The sequence below is a fragment of the Protopterus annectens genome, chromosome 17.part0, assembly GCF_019279795.1.
Source record: "Protopterus annectens isolate FY-2018-M chromosome 17.part0, PAN1.0, whole genome shotgun sequence".
Lineage (NCBI taxonomy): Eukaryota > Metazoa > Chordata > Ceratodontiformes > Protopteridae > Protopterus > Protopterus annectens.
In genome coordinates, this window is record NC_056751.1 from 549,628,091 (window position 1) to 549,650,707 (window position 22,617).

Genomic DNA, 22,617 nt, shown 5'->3' on the forward strand with positions numbered 1-22,617 from the left:
CGCATACCACCTACTCAGAGGTGATCTGTGCCTGATGTACAAGGCCATGTCCAATCCGGAATTAATGGACATGCTCCACCTTAGTAAATCCAAATCCACCAGAGCCACGAGAGCAAGAGACTTAAACCTCAACACAGAAATAAATAGGACGTGCTGGAGGGACAGATTCATAACCCAGAGGCTCCCTACACTCTGGAACAGAATCCCAATCCATGTTAGGCAGAGCCCCTCACTGACTCTATTCAAGAGAAATCTTGACGAGTGGATGGGAGATCGTAGATTTACCCTGGGGGTCATATCTGTGTCACTACTAGACAGAGGCACAGTAAACTAAACCCTAAAAGGGCGTAGTATTCTTATCCTAAGGGGTGGTGAAAGCCACACACACTCTGGCTAGGCTTATAAATGCCCTAGGGCAGATAGCCTAGTACGAACCTACGAACCTATGAACCTATGAACCTATGAACTGTCACTTCACCAGACTAAATATGACAATCAGAGTGATTAAATCAATATTACTTAGTATCACATGACAAATCTAAAAAATGAAACCCATAACTCATTAAGACAGCTTCCATCCACCCACAATCCCTTTTTCCCATTTTTGCACATGAGGTCAGGGTGTCACTTCAACAGTTATAGTCCTCTATAGCCAAGGTTTACACCACCAGGTGGCTAGCCCTACTGCTGTAGTTCACCATTATAACAGCTTATACTTTTTCATTTTTCTGCTTTAAATTGCATTTAATAGCATCTTTTAAACCTGGTATCTTGTCAAAATAGAAAGTATTAGCCAATGATATTCTCTACAGTAAAGGTCATTCTCAATAAAGTCCATTCTCAGTATTACCCCCAATAAAGAGAGTGACATGTTCTATAACATAAAATATAAACTTATTAAATGATATTTAATTCAGTGCATGTTCTGCTACATCATTATTAATATTTTTCATTCAAACTGCATAAGCATGCTCATATACTGTTTCTGATCATTTTCAAGTGTTCTGCCTGCATAAAAAGCAGAACAAGTGAGACACTCTACAACATATATAACTTGTGTAGTATTTCAGTTAAAATATCCACCGGAACCATATGTACATTCTGTATGCACACTAAGATGCATACACTGTCCACACATGCTACAAGGATATGGGCCATGACTCCTTACACTATGAATATTACTGGTCCCAGTCAAAATCACCACTTTATGAAATATTACATTTCCTAGGGTGGTATTTCTTTTATGCACAAATACATGTGTAGAGCAAACCACTTTCTCTATCTCTTTTTAAGCCATCGGTATGTGCCAGTTCTTTTTAAAGATTCAATAATACAGTTAGAAGTATGGCTGCATTGTACAAAGGGATGGAGTCTGGCTGCAACCCAGACAACCTGAGTTCAGTCAGCATCCTCCAGGACAAGAGGAACCAGGCAGGGAAGAGAAAAGGAGACTGGCCAACATGTCTCTGCCAGTAGGTGGACAGAGCTACACACTCTCAAAAGCACACTGCGCAGGTACGGTTTCCATACTGGAGACTGGGAAATCACCTCCTGTGCTTTGAGAAAGGGGGAGGGCTGCTTAAAGAAAACATCTTTTGTGGAAATGGAAATCCATTGCACACAGCCCACTGTATACAGTCCTGGTGCTTACCTGATTGCATGAGTATAGAGCCCCATGAAGAAAAAAAATCAACATATACCCCAGATGGTTGTTTGAATGATGGCCCTCCCCAGTTGACTGTTGCCCCTGTGATAGGGAATGAATGGGCCAAGAGGTGGCTGATGATCAACAAGCTCTGGGGGAAAATGAGTACAAAATAAGTACATTTCATAACTGTACTAATTGTGACCACCATGGCCTGTGATTGACTAAGAACTGCCTGCTCATCATTACGCATAACATCAGGATGTAGAGCATATGCAGTATCATAGCGACCCCTAACATATTCAGTACCTTTGGAAACTATATTCATCAAATAACCCTAGTCAGAAAATAATGTTTAAGCACAGTCATTTATTTTTCACATTTGGATGGCTCAGTGGATAGTGTTGTCACCTCACAGCAAGAATTTCTTTAGTTTAATTCTCAGATGGGATGCCTTCTGTGCGGAGTCTGCGTGCCTTCCATGTGTTCATGTGGGTTTCCTCCCATGTTCAAAAGGCATACAGTAGGTTGATTGGACACACTAAATTGGACATAGGTGTGTGTGTGTGGTATTGAAGAACTACCACGGCAGGACTAGCCACCTGGCAATGTAAACCTTGGCTCTAGATGATTGTCACTGTTGAAGTGAAACCCCGACCCTGTGTGCAAAATGGGAAACAAGGGTTATGTATGGATAGATTTATTTTTCACATCGGTCATCCAATGATGTACCTGTAGATAAATGAATAGCCATACTTTTACTGCTATTATTTTCTGACAGAAACAGGGCACATTCCTTTCTTATATAATAATGACAGTAGGCCACTGAAAAATGCCAAAGCATCGCTGTGCAGTGCTCTCATTCTTATAAACTATTAACTCCAAAAGGGTAATGTTTTCATACTCAGCATGAGCTGTATAGTTTAAAAACAGTTCAGTGGAGCTGATTAGTGTTGCATGTTTTCAAGATGAACAACACTACATGACCAGATCAAAAAAATGACAGTAAAATGATAAAGCATTTAATATTCTGCCAAAAAATGGAATTATAAATATGATGTCCTTCCCAACTAAATTACAAGATAGCCATAAGTGTCCCCATATCTACATTGCTATGCTGATTGACAATTTCCAGATTCCAACAAATAAAATGAATCTTTTAATGTGAGAAATTAGTATGATCAGTTAATTTTTGTCTACACCAGTATACTACAAGCTCCTGAAGAGAAACCGATTAAAAGGAACATACATCCAAAGTGACAAGTGTATCATCCCCAGAGAATGCTACTACTTTAATGCTTGTAATGAAATCAGAAGAATCGTAGATGTATAGGATAGCACATTCTTTACTACATCCTTCAAGAAATACTCAATTTATAATAGCTTTAGCATCAGGTTTTATATGCTTGTGTGAAAGGTGTCAGAGCAGGATCAGAAACATTGCTATGAACTTCCATATTATATATATATATATATATATATATATATATATATATATATATATATATATATATATATATAAATATATATATATAAATATATATATATATATATAAATATATATATGTATATATATATATATATATATATATATATATATATATGTATATATATATATATATATATATATATAGACACACACACACACACACACACACACACACACACACTTTTTCTTTACTTTGCATACATAGTAGAATATATGCTGTGTCTTGCACTCACATTTACACTTAAATTCACTCCTAAAAGTAATAAAATAATCACAAAAGGCTAGTACATATGATACTAGCAATTGAAAACCAGAACACCTCTTAACTCTCTGTTACTAAAACATTATTTTCTTTTTTAATGTTGTGGAAATAATAGATATAATGTATTGTAAATCCAGGTACACCAGAAAGGTGTTGCTTTACAGTGTCTGCTTCATAATGCATTTTGTACTAGAATGAAATTCTTAGCAGTTCAAGCAGCATGTTATGGGTATTTAAATAATCACTCTCATCAAAAAGTGATCAGAAAATGCAGAACATATAAACATGGTGTTGCTTATTTCACTAGCCTTAGCACACTGCTTCAACTCTGGAAAATGTTGCTCTGAAGTAGAAACGCACAGTGAATACACTAGGCATTGTTAAACAGCAGCATTCTGATGTTTCTTTCACTAGATAACAAATTGGTATTGCATACTATGCCAGCAATATTAATAAAGAAGATTAAATTATAAGATTGCCATGCCTTATTTTTAAAATTAACAATATGTTGTACATTATCAGAGTGTTTTGTTTTATGTGGAGTGCCTAATGTTGAAATTAGAATTTATGCCTGCTTGAAAGTAATGCATGTGAGACAGAATGTAAGCTGAAATTTTGAAGATTTCCTTTGTATTTGATATTTTTATTTAATTTCAGTAACAGCTTCCTTAAATGTGTTCTGCTTGCTATGTAGAATTAAGTCTGTAGTTGATCAGAAAATGTTAGCACACTTGAAGAATGCTAGTGCTCAGCTGAATACCCATAATGCAATGCTTTAACTATTAAAGGTTGTATACAATTATAGATTGTATTCAGAAACAGGGAATATAAGTAAAGACACTAGGCAGTATCCTTCTGGTGATGATAATGTAATAGTATATACTGTCTCCATGATATTAATAAAGAAAAATATGTAGTTTAAAAGTTTTCATGAAGAAGAAAACTGAATAATGATTTTTGTTCACATTGGTGTAGTTTTTTTTTTTTCTATTTTAAAGAATACTCAGCAAGGTTAATTATTGTTTCTAAGAGCACTTTCCAGACTTACTCACATTTATGAATCCTTACTCAAAAACAGTTAGATTGTGCTAAATGTTTTACAATTTTATATTCCTAAAAGCTAGTGTTTAACACTTTGCAGAAATTATTTTCTGTTTTAAGGGGTGTGGGAAGGGTTTGGTACTTAGGAAAAAAAATATGCACTTTGAAATGCAATCACCTTTTTTCTCTGTCCAGTACCTACACCAGAAGAGATGTCAAGCTTAACGCCAGAGTCTTCCCCAGAGTAAGTAAAAGTAATACTTTATTTTTATAGTTCAAAAGAAACAATGCACCCAATATTTGCATTAATAGTGCTGGTGATGATGTAGCGAGAAATACAGCTGTGCAAAATACCACAGTAGTGTTGTCATATTTTACTGATGTAACTGCTAACTTCGACAAATATGCTGCATGTATAATTTAATTCTATGTTTTAAAAATGATGCTTATTGAAAGACACATCTAGCAGCCCTTTGTATAAAATGTCAATTATTATTTGAGGCAAAAACATAAAATCTTTATCACACATATATAGATATTTGCAGTTTAATTTTTGAATTAATATTTGGACACAATGCTTCCTTGAAGATTTTCTTGCAGAATATACCCATTAAGTCAGTGATGGGCAGCAGGAATTTTGCATTTAAGTGTGTGTAGTCCCACAAATGTAGTCAAGGAACAGTTATGTCTTCTAACATTTTAAGCGCCATGTATAGCCAGAAATGTTTATAAAACGTAAAATGCTGCAGACACTTTGGTGCTATCATTCTGGTAACAGTAACAAGTGTGGTGAATCAGAAAGTGTTGCATATTGTGTTTAAAAATATCTGTCCTTGGTCCCATTGCCACGTGAAGCCAGATCATGGCCTTTGAAATTGTAATATATCTAGCATAGTCTGATCTTTGATGGATTGTGAGGGGAAGTTGTCATAATTTGCACCCTTTATTTATTAAATCAGATTTAGAATTGGGCATTCGGGAACCTGCTTGGTTGTACATTTATTATATTCTTCTACAAACATAGCTCACCCTTCACCTGCGCATTATTCAGCATCAGGCAGAAGTCGGCTTGTGTCCTGGCCACCTTCTTGAGGTGGCATACAGTACAATGCAGACAGAGCATCTTTTTTAACAATGTTTAGTTCAAATATTCTGCTGAGTTATTTGCCGAGTTTCTTTGCAGCATTAACTCTATTAACTAATGACCTGATGTGCCAAGTGATCTTTGTCTGCCATAAAAACCTGTTTGTGTAAATCAGATAAAAGCCATATTCATTTGTCTCGCATATCACCAAAGCATAAGCAATGAGGAAGTTTACAAATAAGGTACACATGCATATGCATTTCAGTAAAACATGTTATGCTTTGTAGCAAAGATTACCAGTTGGTGACATGAAGGATTTAAACATCTGTGTAGGGCCAGTGAAATGGAATCCAAACAGTATCCATAATCTTGTGTATTGATTAAGTTGATCTATAGCAGGTAATTTTGAGTGACAGTTTAAAGGCACTGTATTGTATTGGCAATCAGGGGAAAATGTCTTTTGCTCATCATACAGAGAGGATCCCACATAATATTTCACAAGAAACAACCCTCATGTTCAGTTCCTTATGCATGTAGTCATATGTAAACATGAGCAATATCAGGGATTATCATTTGTCTTCCCCTCTGATCTAAATATTGCTGAAACATTTTACATAATGATTACCTCACAGTATATTTCTCAGAAACCATGTACTTTATCAGATTTTTACTTTACACTTTCCCTGTGCATAACATTCCGATGTATCTTTAAAATGCTTATAATGCAGACAGTAACATGGGTTACTTGTCTAAAGCCAATTTTAAGTGACTGGACCTTCTAAATTCTATAATTTTTTTCATGATTAACAAGTATTTTATAGGAATATTAATAAAATGACGTGGAAAAAATAATGAAAATAATCTGGAATAAAACGTCTTTTTTTAAAGCTGGCATGTTCTTCATCATCTTAACATGCCTTCTCAATTGTGACCCCCCAACTAAATTTGCAGAGATCATCCTCTAATGAAATTGCATTCTCTGTATTTCACCTTCATCAAGTTTAGAGCAATCTTGTATGTTTAATACAGCTGCAGTCATGTTCTTACCATACCATTCTGTCAGTGACTTAGACTGATTTGTAATGTGGGGCTTTTTTGCTCTTTCCAATGAAGTCTTATTCTTGTATAACTGGTAGCTTGTTGTTGTGAATTAAATGGAATTCATAAGAGGCTCATTTATATGATATGTCTAACGTTTCCCCCGTCGTTTGATACACTGCTCAGAAACCATACTTTTCATTTTTTCATGAAAAAATAGCATTTGCATTTTTTCTACTATGCTAAAAACATTGTAACAAAGATGTGCTAGTGTCATGATGCACATTAATGGTAACCCAGTAACTGTTGGCAGTAGTGTTAGGAATTGCAAAAAGTACTAGCAATTTAATCAGATATGCAACTTTTATTCTGAACAAAACTTCACATAATGGAAACACTGATATCATTTCAGTCATGTTGCACACACTGACTCTAGGCTCTAAATGCAATGGATTATGGGATACACAGAGTTTTAAAATGGTAATGCTGTCAATATCCCATAATGCATTACATTTAGAGCCTAGAGTTGGTTTTAAAGTGGCAATGGTTATAGTACATAATAACACTACATATACAGACTGTAGCAGCTCTGCTTCATTTATCATCACATCTCCCCTCAAAGAATTTTTATGTAGACAAAAAGTGCACAGGTGCAACTCTGATGCACTAGACATTTAAAACTCTGATCTGGTCCAGTCAGTGCATATTGTGAAAGTAAATATGATTAATATGAACAACATTTCAAAATGCATGACAAATATGATATTTTTTGTTACAAAACCATATGATTACTTATCTAGCCATTATTGTATCACATCTTCGATACTGAGTCAGTATTCTGACCTCATGCCCATGTCTGTTTACACATGTAGCACAGAAGCCGAAATTCACAATAGAATTATGACCCATGGAAGGAAAACTGTGAGATAAGATATGATGTATAGTATTATCATTTGTACAGTCACTAGACAAAACAACACTGACTGGATCTGGAACAGTCACACTTGATTGGTTCAGCTGGATTGAATATGGTCGGTCATTCACAAGGCAAGATTTCAACTTCTACCTTTATTTTAAATATTTGGTTGGTAGCTCATCAGATGATGGAACATCCTTGTTGGACCTGGACATGGTTATCCTTGGCTTTAACCCATTCAATTGGTTTACTGGAATACTGCATTCAGACTAAGGGTCATCAGTCTGAATATGCCTCCAATTTCATTTGATTATGGCACCATCTTTAGTTTACACAATGTAGAACCTCAGTTCATTTTTTCCTATGCCAAAATACCTTTTGTGTCCAGCCTCTGCCCTTCTAATTTTAAAAGAAACAATACGCCTAGTTGAAGAATTGGCACCAATTATGCAGAATAATGTTGGTTTTACAACTTTTTTGTACAAAGCTTTTGCTCTTTGATAATTTTGTTTAACTCTGTGATATAGACTAGTTTTAAGCTGAAGTTTTGACTCATCACATTAGCATGTCACTTTGTAGGTGTCGCCTAAGAATTAACTGTGAAGGGGTTGCACTGGTAGCATTTATTCCGAGTAGCTCAGTAGGATATGAGAACTCTGTGAGGCTCTGGTTGGCTTAATATCTTTTTGCCTGTCAACACTGCTCTCTCGGGGCTTCACCATTTGATTGCAGATAATGAGGACTTTGTAGTATGGGTGAAACCATAACTAGCACTAAACTGTTGGAACTCGCTTGACAAACTGTGTGCCACTGTCTGCAGCAAAACCTCATCTGGTTTGGCACCCTGAGTAGATCCTCTAACTGATGTCCCCACAACTCAAAGTTGAGTAGCAAAAAACAAAAATTGAAAAAAAAAAGCTTTTCTCCACTCCTGTTACTGCAGCTAAAACTGTAACAATCTGTTTGACACAGTGGCACACATTCATGGTATTTAATTTCATTGTAAGCATGACAGTGCCTTCAGCTGAGCCATAAATGTAGTATTTTACTAGTTTAGAATTAAGCAGACCAACTTAATCATTCTTACACGGACATAATTTACTGTACCAGTCAAGCCCATTTCACCTCCCACTGCTCTGCTATTTATGTACGGACCATCCCACATAAACCCAAAACTCAAATCTGTAGCAGTGCTGTGGTGTAGAGGGATAAAGCTTTATTTACGGCCCTAATGACCCATGTTTGATTAACAGTTTTACATCTGAAGTACTGATGGAGGTGGCTGCAAGTGCTCAGAGACATTTAGCAAGATAAATTACCCATTAACAGTTATTAGTTAATATTATTAGAAGTATGTAATACTTTAGGGGTACTATCTTGCTAAATGTCTAAAATGCTTTTGTTTTTATATAGGTAAAACTAAAAGAAAAGTCAGGGAATGAATTTACGAACATAGTTTAAGTATAAGGAAAAGCAATTTGAATAAGTCCCTTGCAAAACACATTGCTGTTAATCCCGATCATAGCTTCCAGTTTTTTGGTCTGGATTGTGTGGTGGCTAACCCAAGGGGTGGTCCGTGGGAAGATCTACTAGAGGCCAAAGAATTATTTTGGCAACTGAAGTTGGATGCTTGTAAGTTTCTTAGACACAATGACCAGGTGTCAATTTCTAGTATTTTAAAATTGAAATCTTATTTAGTTTAATATGTAGTGGAATTTTAAATTTTATATGTGATAGGATTTTTTGAATATTTCTGAGGGATTATTTTTTATTTAAATAGCATTTTTTTTCCTTTCGGGGGTTTATTTAATTGATGTTTTAACAATTTATTTCATGGTGATTTGTTGTCATGTGACTAATCAATTGTATCGTATATATGGAGCTCGTTTCACCTGTTGTACTAACTCTGATGAAGTCTATGTTATACTAGATGAAAGCGCTCAGTTCAGTTAAATTTTATTTGTTTGAACTCATTTGGGACTCCTTGGTGTGTGTGTGGTTACAGCTGGTTTGTTTTGCCTTTTTGTTGATTGCTTCTATTTGGTACCTAATCTATTTGCCAAGCTTACTCTCACACTGTATATCATGCGTTTGATTACTTTGTCCAGAATTATGCTTTGCTTTAATCTTATTATCCCTGCATTTTACCTCACACACAGCATTTGACATGTTTAAATTATCACTTTGATTATTAACTAATTCTGCCTCTGTGGTGATTTGTCTTGATTTTTCCAAAGTCAGTCAGTCTTCAAGTTGTAGCTTCTGAGACACTTCTATATCAGGCAGCCAAATAATGCTTCCTCTGAATTGTTCATCAAAGAGGGGCATACACATCTATGGAAGCATGCACCTTCTTGAATTATATTTCTTTTTCCTACAAAATTTGCACAGTTTGCCAGTCACTGGCTTGCATGTAACAATCTAGCCCTTGAAGAATGAAAAGGAACTGTGTATGTCCTCCACCTCCTTTCTCATTGATTGTAAGTTATTTACAGAGATTTCATCTGATTCTTTATCCAGCATAGTCATCACTATTAAAAAGTGTGAGCCTTTGTCTTCAGAAGGCAGGCCAAATGATTTTGATAAGTCAAATTGCTCCTGTGGGCAGAATTTTGTCATCTTACTGATACCTCTGTCACTCAAGGCATTGTGAAATTCTTGTATAAAATCTTTGTTTTATGGGAAACACATCCACTTGTTCACAGGCATCAAAGATAAATTGCATTAGTTTATTAGATGTGTGTGTGTGTTGATGCAGAAGTGCAGGTGCAGTTTTTTTTTGTCATGTAATACATCCATGATAGCAGTATCTCACAGAATTTCTCTTACACTATGGTACAACAGTCTCAGAATAAGTGTATATACATTACAGGTGTGTGAGAGACATGGCCAAGTAGAGTCCTTTTGCAAAAAAGTGATCTTAGTTTATTATAGCAGTTTTTTTTTTTTGAGAAAGAACACTTGAATTTCACTTTTGAGTATCAGACATCATTTTGGCGATATTTAGCCATACAGTCTTCAAGCAGTTCTCCTTTTCACCACAGCATTCAAACGTCTATTTTTAACTCCTGACAGCAAATCCTGTGCCACTCTTCCTCAAAGAAATCAGTTTATGATAGCAGGACTGCATATAGGTTCCAGTGCAATGTTTACATCCTTTGGAGTAAAATAAATAAGACTTTGTTCATAAATGACATGGCAAGTTTCCCAGTGCCATCAAAAAATGCAGTATGTTAAGGCTCTGGTCTCCTGTCTGTTATGTGTAATATTAGCAATATATGCAAATGTGTTATCAACATTTAAGGGAACAAACTGGTAATGAAAAAATTAGTACTGAGGCTTACTATGAAGAGTTATCACGATATAAGAAACTGTTGGACAAAGGGTATACGTTGGACTATTGTATGAAGGAAGATGTGGACAAAAAGTTTAAAGTTGTGGGTTGCAGTATTGCTAACCAAAAGTTCATAAGAGCCTAAACAATCCCCCGGTCACCTGATTATTTCAGCTTGTAAATAGTTTTTACACAGCACTGACCTTTTGTTATATCAGTGTCTTCTACCCTTTGTAATTAAACTTCCGTCATATATCGGGGATACGTTTAACTTTTCAGATAAAATTTCTGAACTTAGATGGACTACAGGCATTTATTGGATAACATTAAATGTCAAGAGCCTCTATACTAGCATTAAATATGACCATGGTATATGGGCATTATATTACTTTTTGAGTGACACCCTCCTCTCGAGGTGTCTTATCAAGTTACTACATTTTTGTCTTGTTAGTAATATTTTTGTATTTAATAATGATATTTAGCATCAGCTTCAGGGAACAGCCATGGGGGCTCCGTTTGCCCTCATGTATGCAAATCTAATGATGGCCCTGTTTGAAATTGAATATTTGTATAATCGAGACTTTATGAATAAGAATGTTATGCGTTATTTTAGGTACATTGATAATTTAATATTTATTTGTCATGATGGCAATAATGAGGTTAATTAGTTTGTTCAGGATTTACAGAAGAATAAATGCAATTGGGTTTTTGATGGTCTTCAGTGTGGAGAAGAAGTTGTTTTTTTGGATCTACACTTGCAAAGGCCTAAGTAGTAGAGAAATAAGAACTACTATACATAGGGTATATTGGGGTGGTGGGCAGTACCTACATGGAGATAGTTGTTATCCTTCTCATCTAATTTCCTCTTTGCTCTATGGGGAAAAGTTGCATTTACACGGGATATGTAGTAATTAATTGGATTTTTTAATGTAGTTAAGAGGACTGTTCAGATGTTTTTAACTAGGGGATATGCATATGATGCAGTTATGGAAGCATTTTGGAAAGTTATGGGGGAACAGGATAGTTTGAATAATGACATGAGAGTTAATCACGAGATAAATGAAATATATATTTTGTTACAGCTTACAATGTCCTTAGTGATAAACTAATGGATTTACTTAGATACCATTGGCAATTTTTGGTTAGAGATTGTGAACTTTCCAGGATATTAAATACAGCTCTTTCTGTTTCTTATAAACAAGACCAAAGCTTGGGGGGCATGTTGGTTCATAGTAGTTTTGTTTCCCTTATTATCCAAATTCATAAACATCTTAATCAGTCACTAACAGGTACTTTCCTCTGTGAGAGTTGTAAGTTTATTGTCTGGTCTCCAGTCTCCCTGCATTCTAATGGAGTCCAGTGTAAGAATTTGTAAAAGACAGGCATAATGGTTTCTAAAACATCTTTGGAAGTAAGCCATTGGCTTTATACAGGGTCTTTATCCAGTACTTACAGCCACTGCAAAACAGTTTATATGTGTCCTTATTCTTATACTTTATTTATGGGGAAAGTTCTCCTCTGTAATCCCATCTTGGACATGCATAGGGAGTCTTATCTTATGATGCTTCAACATTCAAGAAGTATGGCCTTCAAAGAATACTGCCCACTCATTAATAGGAAAGAGTTGTGAGCAGTAACCTTAGAATAAGAAAAGAGTACAGTCAGAAGATTAAAACCAGACAGTATCATAATCACGTGGTGAATAACACAATGAAGGTATGCACTGGTTCATAAGTTCAGAGGTAATTACTAGACAACCATAACAAAGGAAATAAAGCCAGGAGAGACATTTGAAACCACCCATCCAGTTATTGCAGTTTAACTTGAAGATGGCAAGGGTACTACTCTGCTTATCAAGTAGTGAAAGTTTGTTTGAATAGGAAAGGATCGATTGAGATATGACTCTATCATACCACTGTATCTGCTGATGAAGGGTTATGTTGTTTAACTCAGTATTTGAGGAACCATTTGTTTTGCATAGGTCTATGAGGTCAGTGAATGCTGAGTCTCTCATATCTCAAAAAGCTAGACACAAATGACCGTGGATGAGTCTATAAGAGACCAATTACAGGGAGAGGGTTGTCAATCAGTCTGGGTAACTGAGGGTTTTCAGGCCATTGATCTTTATAGTTAGGAATCTCTAAGATCTCTCAAGTTGAGTGATATATTTTAAAGGTTGACTTTTGTTTGATTGCACATTTGTTTTGTTGAGGCCATCTTTTACTACAGTAATCATTAGTGATTAACTCAATCAGATTATGCTGCAGTTGAGTTACAACTCATCAACTGTAGCATAATTACTGGTTGTTTACCTTTGTTCATAGTCGTGCAACAGTGGTTGTTATATATAAATTATATGGTTGTGGAGACAGAGCCCCCATGTAAAAAAGTGATGTTTTTGATATATTGATATATGTTGTACTGTAGGTTGAGGAGTTGTATTTATTTATTTTAAATTATGGAGTATTTATGTAGGTATAGTCTTACAATTGCACGTGGCACTATATATTTACATTTGCTATCATTGTAATTCAAACTTTTTATGTGATTAATGTGGTTCAAGATGAAAATTATTTGATGTATTGTGTATTGACCAGTTGCATCAGTGATAATAATAATTATTTCAACAAATACGTGCCAAAAGCAGCATTATATTCAGTAATGAGCTTGATAAGAGATGAGTAAAGGGAGACTTAAGATTTCTTTGGATCTAGAGGAGATACCTTTGGAAGCTAGTTGAAACAGAAGAATATCTGAACTACAGTGAAGACATGATGGCCAAATGATAAGGAATTATCAACAAAAGTGGTTAGAGCCCTTATTGCAATATCTTCTTTGAGGATTTTGTCAGCTAAAATCTGTGATATAGAATAGTTTTGTTTTCCAAAATGAACTTTATAACATTTTTCACATTTCGTTTAAAACCAATGTCCTTGCAGCAATTGATAATGTAGTTTAACCCATGCTGCAGCAATTGTAGGTCACAGGGTTAAGAACTAGCACCCAGCTTACAGTTATCCATAAAGTCAGACAATTATAGGCCAGGAGTGAATGGGATGAAGATATGAGAATAGATGCCAAACCTCAGAAATATATTCTGTAGAGCTACTTAAGGCCCATGGCTGTGTACTTTTAGCTTTGGATAGGGCAGTTAAAGTTTGCTACATTGTAATCACATGAGCTGTCAATGTGAAGTTATCTCTAAATGTATCAGTTAGTACATCAACAAAATCCTTAGGGTCAGAGTAGATATCATCATGAATTAGCTCAGAACATTGTTGGATGTTGTTTCTTAGTTTTCTAATGTAGTTAAAGAAGGATTTATAAATAATCTTAGTTTCAGTTTCTGTTTTCAAGTCACATTTAGCTTTGACTTTCCTGGGGATGTTTTTTGGTTCTTTAGTTTTGATAGAGTCCTTTATATTGTTAGATTTGATTTGTTGTAGACATTTAGTAATGAGTTGCTTTTATTTTAGATTTTATTAATGTGTATAGAACATCACAGTGGTTTTATTTTGGAATTTCCCATAATATACCATCCTGATCAAGATTGCATGGTTTGTGCTGTTCAGTAGATGTGAATAAAGTTTTGAAGAATAGGTAGCCACAGACACTGTATGACAGGTAGAAACATTACAGCAGAATTTTGGGAACTTTTCATGAAATTTTAGTTGGTTTGCCTTTTAAATCTATGAACTCCAAGATGTCCACTGAGTTAAAAAATCTTTATAGAGAGGATAGTTGAATAAGGATCAGATTTGACTGGGTGGATATATTTTAAGAGTAGTGCAGGCAATGGTGATGATTTGGACAAGCTCTGGAGTGTTAGAACCCGTATGGTAACTAAGTTGACTGTTTGTTCCAAGTGTAAGCATTTATTAGGTGAAGGAATTGTTGGTCGTGCTCAACATTATAAGTATTCCAGGTAATAGATGAAATAATGGAAATCCTACCCACTGTAAAGGTGTTTTTCTTTGTGGGAATTTAGCTAACATATTTAGAAATTTATCATGAATAAGGATTTTATTTTATGAATGGATTCATGATTATCCCAATCCCAAATTCAGGCTCATATACTGAGAAGTTCATTACCTGAAGATATCTAGTTAGCAACAGGCATATTCACCTGTCACCTTTCAGGCTGATCCAAGCTTATATTGGAGTCATGTTAATAATGTTTTATTATAAAATGATCATTTTAAATGTTATGGCAACATGCACATATTTCACTAATTCTCACAGGCATGCAAATATAGGATTCTGTGCTTTGTTTTCCCTATTTGCTATTAAGTCATGCAGTGTTCTGTATATGACTATTCATCCAAGAGACTTGCCCTGTAAATTTTGTATGAATATCATGCAGCATTATTGAGATATTGATGTGTGTCGATAGGGTCAAATGCATGCTAGAATAGCCAATTGAAAAAATTAGCAAACTGACATTTGCAATATAGCTGTAAAAAATTATAGTTATCTGCTCTCCTGAAATTAGTAAACACAATCAAAAAATAAATATATAGTGTCATTGTGACTTTGTCTCTCAAAAGGATATGCATCTCTATTTAAAAGGGATTTATTTAATTTATTTTACTTATATAGTGTTAATGTGACTTCATGTCTCAAAACAATTATTGAAAAAGTGATTTATTTTATAAGTAATTGAACTGTCTAAGGATCATTTTCATCTATTACCTGTGCCATAAAAGCAGCAACAAAAAGTATGAAACACTTGGACAGTTCGCTATTAACACACAGAAAGCACAATGACAAAATGATAAAAGTGAAGCTGCCACCATAAATTACTATATAACATAGTATTATTACAGCATAATGTAATTCTTTTAATGTTTTGTGGTATAAATCATGGATTCACAGTTATATATTGCACTGAGTTACTGAGAAATACAGTTGAGAGAGAAACATAAAACTGCTTAAAATGGCTCCTAAAAACATTGAGCTAGTTAAACTACAAGCATCTGCAGTAAGCTGGTGGCATCAACTCTGTGCTTGGTCTTGAAGGATGTAAGGGAATTGGTTTTAGTTTCTAATTGGTTTTGGTTTCTAACTAAGGACAGTCCTAGATAATTGCATATGGTGTGACTGCTTTTCTGTGTTGCACAAAACAATTTATACAATAGTAATAGCAGCTGGAGACTGGTTTTGGCCTTGTGTACAAAAATAATCGCATGCAAGTAGGCTAGGTGAAGGTTGACATTGGTGCACAGACACCTTTTTGTTAAAAACAGGTGACAGAGTTTTACTTCAAGGAAAATTCTGCCATAACTACTAATGCCACACTGACCATCAAGATTAGACTTAAATGGTGTGCTGAAGAAATGGTAGTCATAATTACCTCATAACAGATTGAAGGGAGAATCCCCTTAAATGGATGTTCATCTTTCCTAAATTATTTGTAATTATAGAATAAAAGTCCCATTGGGTGGCCACGGTGGTGCAGTGGTTAGCATTGTCACCTCACAGCAAGAGGTTCTCCGGTTCGATCCTCGGCTGGGGTGCCTTCTGTGCAGAGTCTGCATGTCCTCCCTGTGGTTGCGTGGGTTTCCTCCAGGTGCTCCGGTTTCCTCCCACATCCCAAAGACATGCTGCAGGTGGATTGGACACACTAAATTGGCCCTATGTGTGAGTGCGTGTGTGCCTTCTGTGGAAGGTTGGGCGCCGGGCTGGCAACTCGACACTGTAAAACTCCACTGCCAATCATGAGCAGACAGGTGATCCACTGTGGTGACCCCTAACCAGGAAAAAGCCGAAAGAAGAATAAATGTCCCATTAATATTTAAAAGTGTGCACTCTTAGACACCCAGTCAGCATGCCTATTGTAAATCGAGCATATCCCAATATAAAGAAGCCCAGCTGCTCAGGTCTTCTTTAAAAAGATACTTGAATTATATTTTTTTAATCGCAAGTCTATACTGACAGCTAACTCTGAGTACTTAGAATTAGAAAGGTAAAGCAATAAAAATAAGTTGCTGAGGAATTTGTAACCATGGCAACTAGTCTTTGATGCTGCATTTTAAATTGTGTTCTCTGTTTAAAGTGACTCACAATCCTAGATATGGTTTTTCCAAAATGAACTATAGATAAAAAGGTACACCTGGATTTATGGTAGATGTTAAATAGGACTGAGTGGAGGTCTTGAACATTCACTATGTGTAAACTTCATTGCAGGCTCTGTCTCAGAGAAACATGCCCTATGGAGTAGTTCTGTCAGATACATGTCCATATAATTTAGTTGTTTAAAACTGACAATGCATAACTACATTACTAGACTGAATGCAAGCAGAGAGCATAGGCAAAAAAATTTCAGCATGATAGCTTTAGCTAGCTACACAAACCTAAAAAAAATATTGTTATAATACATAGCCAGCTGCTTTATGTTGCTTGTGTCACTGTTGTTAAACACCATTGCACAATGTGTAACTATTGTAAAGATGCAGATACAAAAACAAAACTAGTTTTAAGAGTACAGATTCTGCAGTATAGTGTGGTATGCATACATGTGCGTGCAAAGCATTCTAGCACTTTGCTCCGTGTTGCAGCAAAGCTGTTAAAATAGTGTCTGCTGTGCACTGTGCGACAGAATACACTGTTAACACTGACAGACTTCTGCAAGCTCCCTGTACTTTTTAATACCTAGGAAGCAGCACTGAATGGTGTGTTGTTTTGGAAATTAAACATCATGTGATCACACTCAGAAAGCTGCTCGTCACAGTCAATTCACTGCCTGTTTTGTACCCCCCCCCAATTCTAGATATTTGCATTTTTTTCATGCATTTTGTGAGCACATCAAAATATACATTTTTTCACATATCTTTGTACTGAATATGCCACAGAAGTAGGCCCAGACATTACTTTCCTTCTGCATAATATATAGGACATAGAATTCTACAGGCATATGATTCACACTGTTGTAATATGATCGTTCAGTCCTTTCTGACATAGTGCCAAATATTGAGAATTTCTGTTTTTCTCTGAGGTATCAGCATTGCATCTGTACCTTCGCCATCTGTTTTTAGCACATGTAAAAGCAATTATTTACATTTCCCAACACAGTGACAGTTTTTTAGCACATGTAAAAGCAATTATTTACATTTCCCAACACAGTTACAGTAAAAAAAAATTATATATATATATATATATATATATATATATATATATATATATATATATATATATATATATTCCTATTACATAGCTTGAGCTGACTGTCCTGTAGCTTTCTGTGAGGAAATCCTCTGCTCTGAGCAAGGATGAAGTGCGCAGATAACTGCATAGTCTGGCTATAAATAGTGGTGATAGGTGTGAAGTATTTGTAGGAAAGCCATCTTACTGATGAGGAGGCATCTGTATCTATGGCAACAAAGTCCTGTTATCAAAGGTATTGCCCGAATGCTAAGATACCCACAGTACTTTACTGGATATCCTTGACAGTCAGCTGACCTGTAAATCTGCTATTCAAGCAGCAAACTAGGAAATGCCACAATTCACATACCTAACAATGCATTGCAGTCACATTCCTCTCTGCAATTTCCAGGCTAAATGCATATACAATAAGACAGTGATTGTGCTGTAATTCATTGACTGTCTACTCAAGCTGTTGAGATGTCCTTCATCTTTTATTAAAAACTGTATCATGTGATTTTGCATGTTCAGGGTTATCCTTTAAAAAAATCCAAATACATTAGTGTTTGTAGATGATTTTAATACAATAAATATTTAAAAGTGAGGGAGCCTGCTATTTCACATCTCCCCCACCCCACCAAAAAAATGATAGGTTTTGATTGTTTTTATCCAAAGTATACATAAACTAATATATTTTCTCCTGTAATCAAATACACTGCACATTTTGTATGAAACTCATGTGAAATTATTTTCTATACTAGGATTTCTGAACAATATGTAGACAATAATTGTAGTTTTATTTATATGATATTTAAAAAGAGCTGCATTTTTTTCTCAAGAGAAGGATACTGTTACATTGTTTCATCCTTTCCTAAGTGAAGCTGATTTTATGGGGTATGTATCCTTCACATATCTCAACGCACCCTTCCGTGGTATGAGGCAAGTAATCAACTAATTTAATTGAACAGTAACTCTGGGCGTTCTGATCTGACAAGTTTACATTTGCTAATTTGCTGCATGGAATATTCTGCTTTGGTTTGTTCCTACAGATTTGCTGTTTGCCTATATACTATCATATTACATTGGCAATTAGTTTATGGTCCTGTATGTATGCATCTTCAGCAGGATGATTATAAGTGCTTGTTAATTTAATTTTAGTAGTAGGGGATTATAGGTCATCTGTATTCCTGAGATAGAGGGCAATGGCGAAAATGATATGTTTTACCCAGACAATATAATTTGAGAGGTCTGTGCAAATAATTATCACATCAAGAGCAAAACATGCAAAGTCATAATTGTTCACACATACATTTCCTGGTAAAGCCATTATGATAAATTATATTCTCCATGGTGCATGATATTTTGAATATATTTGATTTTTAAGCTTTATATTTAGGTTTTGCTGGTTTCTTCTGCTTCCATTCTTTCTATGTCAGTAGCAGCTTTTTTCACAGAATGTGGGATGTGATAGGTTGATTGTGGGATGATGATTACCGCTGCAGTAGCCTTAGCTATATGGGTTATATCCAGCCAAGGATATAACAGATGGCCAGCTTCTAAAGCTTCAGGGGAACTTCCACACACCCAAACTGTAAGCAGTTCCAGCTGAGCTGACTAAAACGCAAGTTTTTTGCATGAAGCCCTTCTTTACTGCCACTGCAGAGTACACACTTCTGCTTTCCTTAGCTGGGCAGATAAGTTCTATTTGGGGGGAAAAACTTCCATTTTCGTATTTTTTTATTGATGTTTTATTACATCCCTCTTCAAGAAAGTTATTTTAAAGCTGGGAGTGTTCTGTTTTAATGGATTATCTTGAGACCGTAATGTACTTTTAAACTGAGAACTCATTTCTGTCAGTTTAAAAGTAATGATAAACACAATTTTTCCAAAGGAAAATATTTTATTTTAATGTTGTGGGGCTGCCTAGTGTTTCAAAGTGCCTTTTTACTGTTTTTTTTTTTCTGACAATAAATAACTTTTGTGGACTGGTAGTTTTACTGGCATTGTTGCTTGTTTACCCCAGGCTAGAGGCACCATTTTCAGATTGACCATGGAACAGATTGCCACACCTATGGTTGGTCCTTCCTCTAGCCACAAAAAAGTTAAGCGAACAGCCTTTGCCACCACAGCAGGCTAGCAATTTGCCACAGCCACAGGTGGGTGACTGCCATTTTTTGTGGCAAAGCCCACTCATCCTTTACCATGGCTCCCTCTGGTGTAGCACCTCCAGCCACTATGGACTGGGGGCAGGGTTGTCAGATTTAAGATGTAAGTGAAGACTAAAAAAAAAAAAAAAGGAAAAAGGTCTTCCACGTCTTTAATGCGGAACATCAGAGTTCCGCATTAAACAGAAGTAGCTCTGTGTTTATTTTTTATGATTGGCCCGGGCCAATCAAAAATCGCTAAACACGGAGCTACTTCTGTTTAATGCGGAACATCGCAGTTCTGCATTAAACAGAAGTAGCTCTGTTTTGCGATGTTTTGATTGGCCTGCGCCCGTATAACAGCATACAGGCCAATCAAAAATCGCTAAACACGGAGCTTCGTTTAATGCAGAACTTCCGTATTAAACACAAGAAGCTCCGTGTTTAGCGATTTTTGATTGGCCCGTATGCCGGTATACGGGCCAATAAAAAACAAAGCGGAGGCTGCCTGGGATTTAAACCGGCAGGGCGGGACTCGGGATCAGGCTGCTGATCCCGGGGCAGTTCCACCCAAATAGGGACGTCTGACAACCCTGACTGGGGGTTAGCCACGTCTTCTTCTTCTTCTGCAATGGTTGGGCCCCCTCAGTGGGCAAGGGAGAACCAATCTTATCAGTCCTGGGAGAGGGAACAGGGAAGGTTTTCTTGTTGTGTCAGACTGCTGTGCCCATTTGTGGGGATGGGGGAAGCAGCAGCTGCCATTAGTAACATGGTTGGTCCCATTTTTCCTGTAAAAAGAAACAGAAAACCAAGCATGTATCTACTCCTTCTCAAATGTCTTTGGATAAGAGTAGTTTACCGGGACTGGCTCAGGCTTTGATTCAAGCTATTGATCCTTCTTGTAGGGAAAAAAGGATGCCTACTGTTCTGAAGAGATTCAAGATTCTGAATCTAAACAGGAAGATGCAGGGATGGATTCAGGGTTTTCTATTCAGATTTATGATTCAGACTCAGAAGAGAGTTCACATTCTGATTCTCCCCGTGGAAGGTTTCTTTCTCTGAGACTATGCCTAGAATGTTCCAGTGTTTTCAGTGGGAGAACACTGAGATTTCCAGTCCCTCAAAAAATACTATGAGTTGTTACACAAGGATTTTCCATAACCTGTACCCATTCCTCCTATCCTGTCCGCTTTAGTGAATGTGTATCTTACTGCCTGCAATTTTTCTGACAGTCAACCAGCTGTCCCTAAAAAGGCAGATAGGATGTATAAAGTTCCTCAGATAGTTCCCAAACCTGACCCAGCAACTATAGACGTAGTTGACTCCTCTGCTGCTAAGCACTTAGTTAATTCCAATCTTACTCTTTCTAAGGATGGGAAAATTATTGGTAGGTATGGGGGAAAAGTAATTACTTCTGCAACTTTGAATTTCAGAATTTTAAAATGTCAGGCTCATATGTTAACATTTATTCTGACATATAGTAAAAGCACGAGGAATATTTTATCTACAGTTTTCTTCTTAGAAAGAAAAATGTACTTTAAATAAGTTGGTTTCTTCTCTTGTATAGGTCACTACTCATTGTTTGCAGTGTTTGTATATGCCTCTGTTGATACTTCTTACAGGGCTGTGGACACTGGTATGGTTTTAAGGAGGTTTGCTTGGCTGTATTCTCAGAACCTTCTAGATGATGTTAAAAATAAGATTTTAAATTCTCGTTTGATTAGAGATTTAGTGTTTGGTCCCTCTACGGTAGAGATGATCAAAAAGTGTGATGAATGGGACAAGTTAATTCAGGGAATCTCTACCTTAGAAAGAGATCTTAAAAAAGATCTATTTTTTTTTCCTGTGGAAGAACAGCTCTTTGAACTGAGGTGTCTAGCTGACAGCTCAGAAACACAATTCTGTATGATGTAGTCAAAAAAGACTTTTGAATGTTCTCTTGGAATTCCAGCTTATATAAGAGATGTCTCATATAAGTAAGAGATTTCACACACTTTGAGAAAGGCTGTACAAAGATAAGAAGGTTATCTCACTACAGAAAAGTGTGGATACTGTGTAGCCTTCAATGGGCTATAACTGGAGCTAGACACTTTGTGAAAACCGTTGGTGCAGTGGATAATACAAAGGGTAAGGCAGGGATCTAGACTCACAAAACCTTACGAAATGCCTGAAGTCTGGATGAATGGGGGTGTGATGATAAGCACCTTTTAAATTTAGTGTTAACCAGGAAGATGAATGAGGAAGACGAGGTCACATGTTATGAAATGACATCATTCTGAATTTGGACACGATCACAAACAGGTTAAGGAAAGAAAGAACCAGAACTGGTCTCCAAGCATTTTCTTTCTTTGGCAGTAAAAACATTCTTGAATAAAGACCTTTCCCCACCAGCGAAAGAGGAACTGGTTCTATTACAGCCTGAAACAGCATGTGATGAAGGACGGGTGGAAATAAGAGTCTGGTCTGGTCCAGTGGATGAGAAATTACCCACAGGAAAGGAGGAATTTCCTCCCACTGCCATCTG

The 22,617-nt window shown here is 36.2% G+C and overlaps 1 protein-coding gene across 10 annotated transcripts in view; it reads left to right on the forward strand.

Annotated features, from left to right (window-relative positions):
• Nucleotides 1-22,617, forward strand: part of BRSK2 (BR serine/threonine kinase 2) — a 2,790,504-nt gene that overhangs the window by 2,410,199 nt on the left and 357,688 nt on the right. For all 10 annotated transcript variants that reach the window (XM_044059311.1, XM_044059313.1, XM_044059318.1 and 7 more), the window contains one exon: nucleotides 4,633-4,681. In XM_044059311.1, coding sequence (XP_043915246.1) covers nucleotides 4,633-4,681 — 49 coding nt within the window. The remainder of the gene's footprint in view (nucleotides 1-4,632; nucleotides 4,682-22,617) is intronic.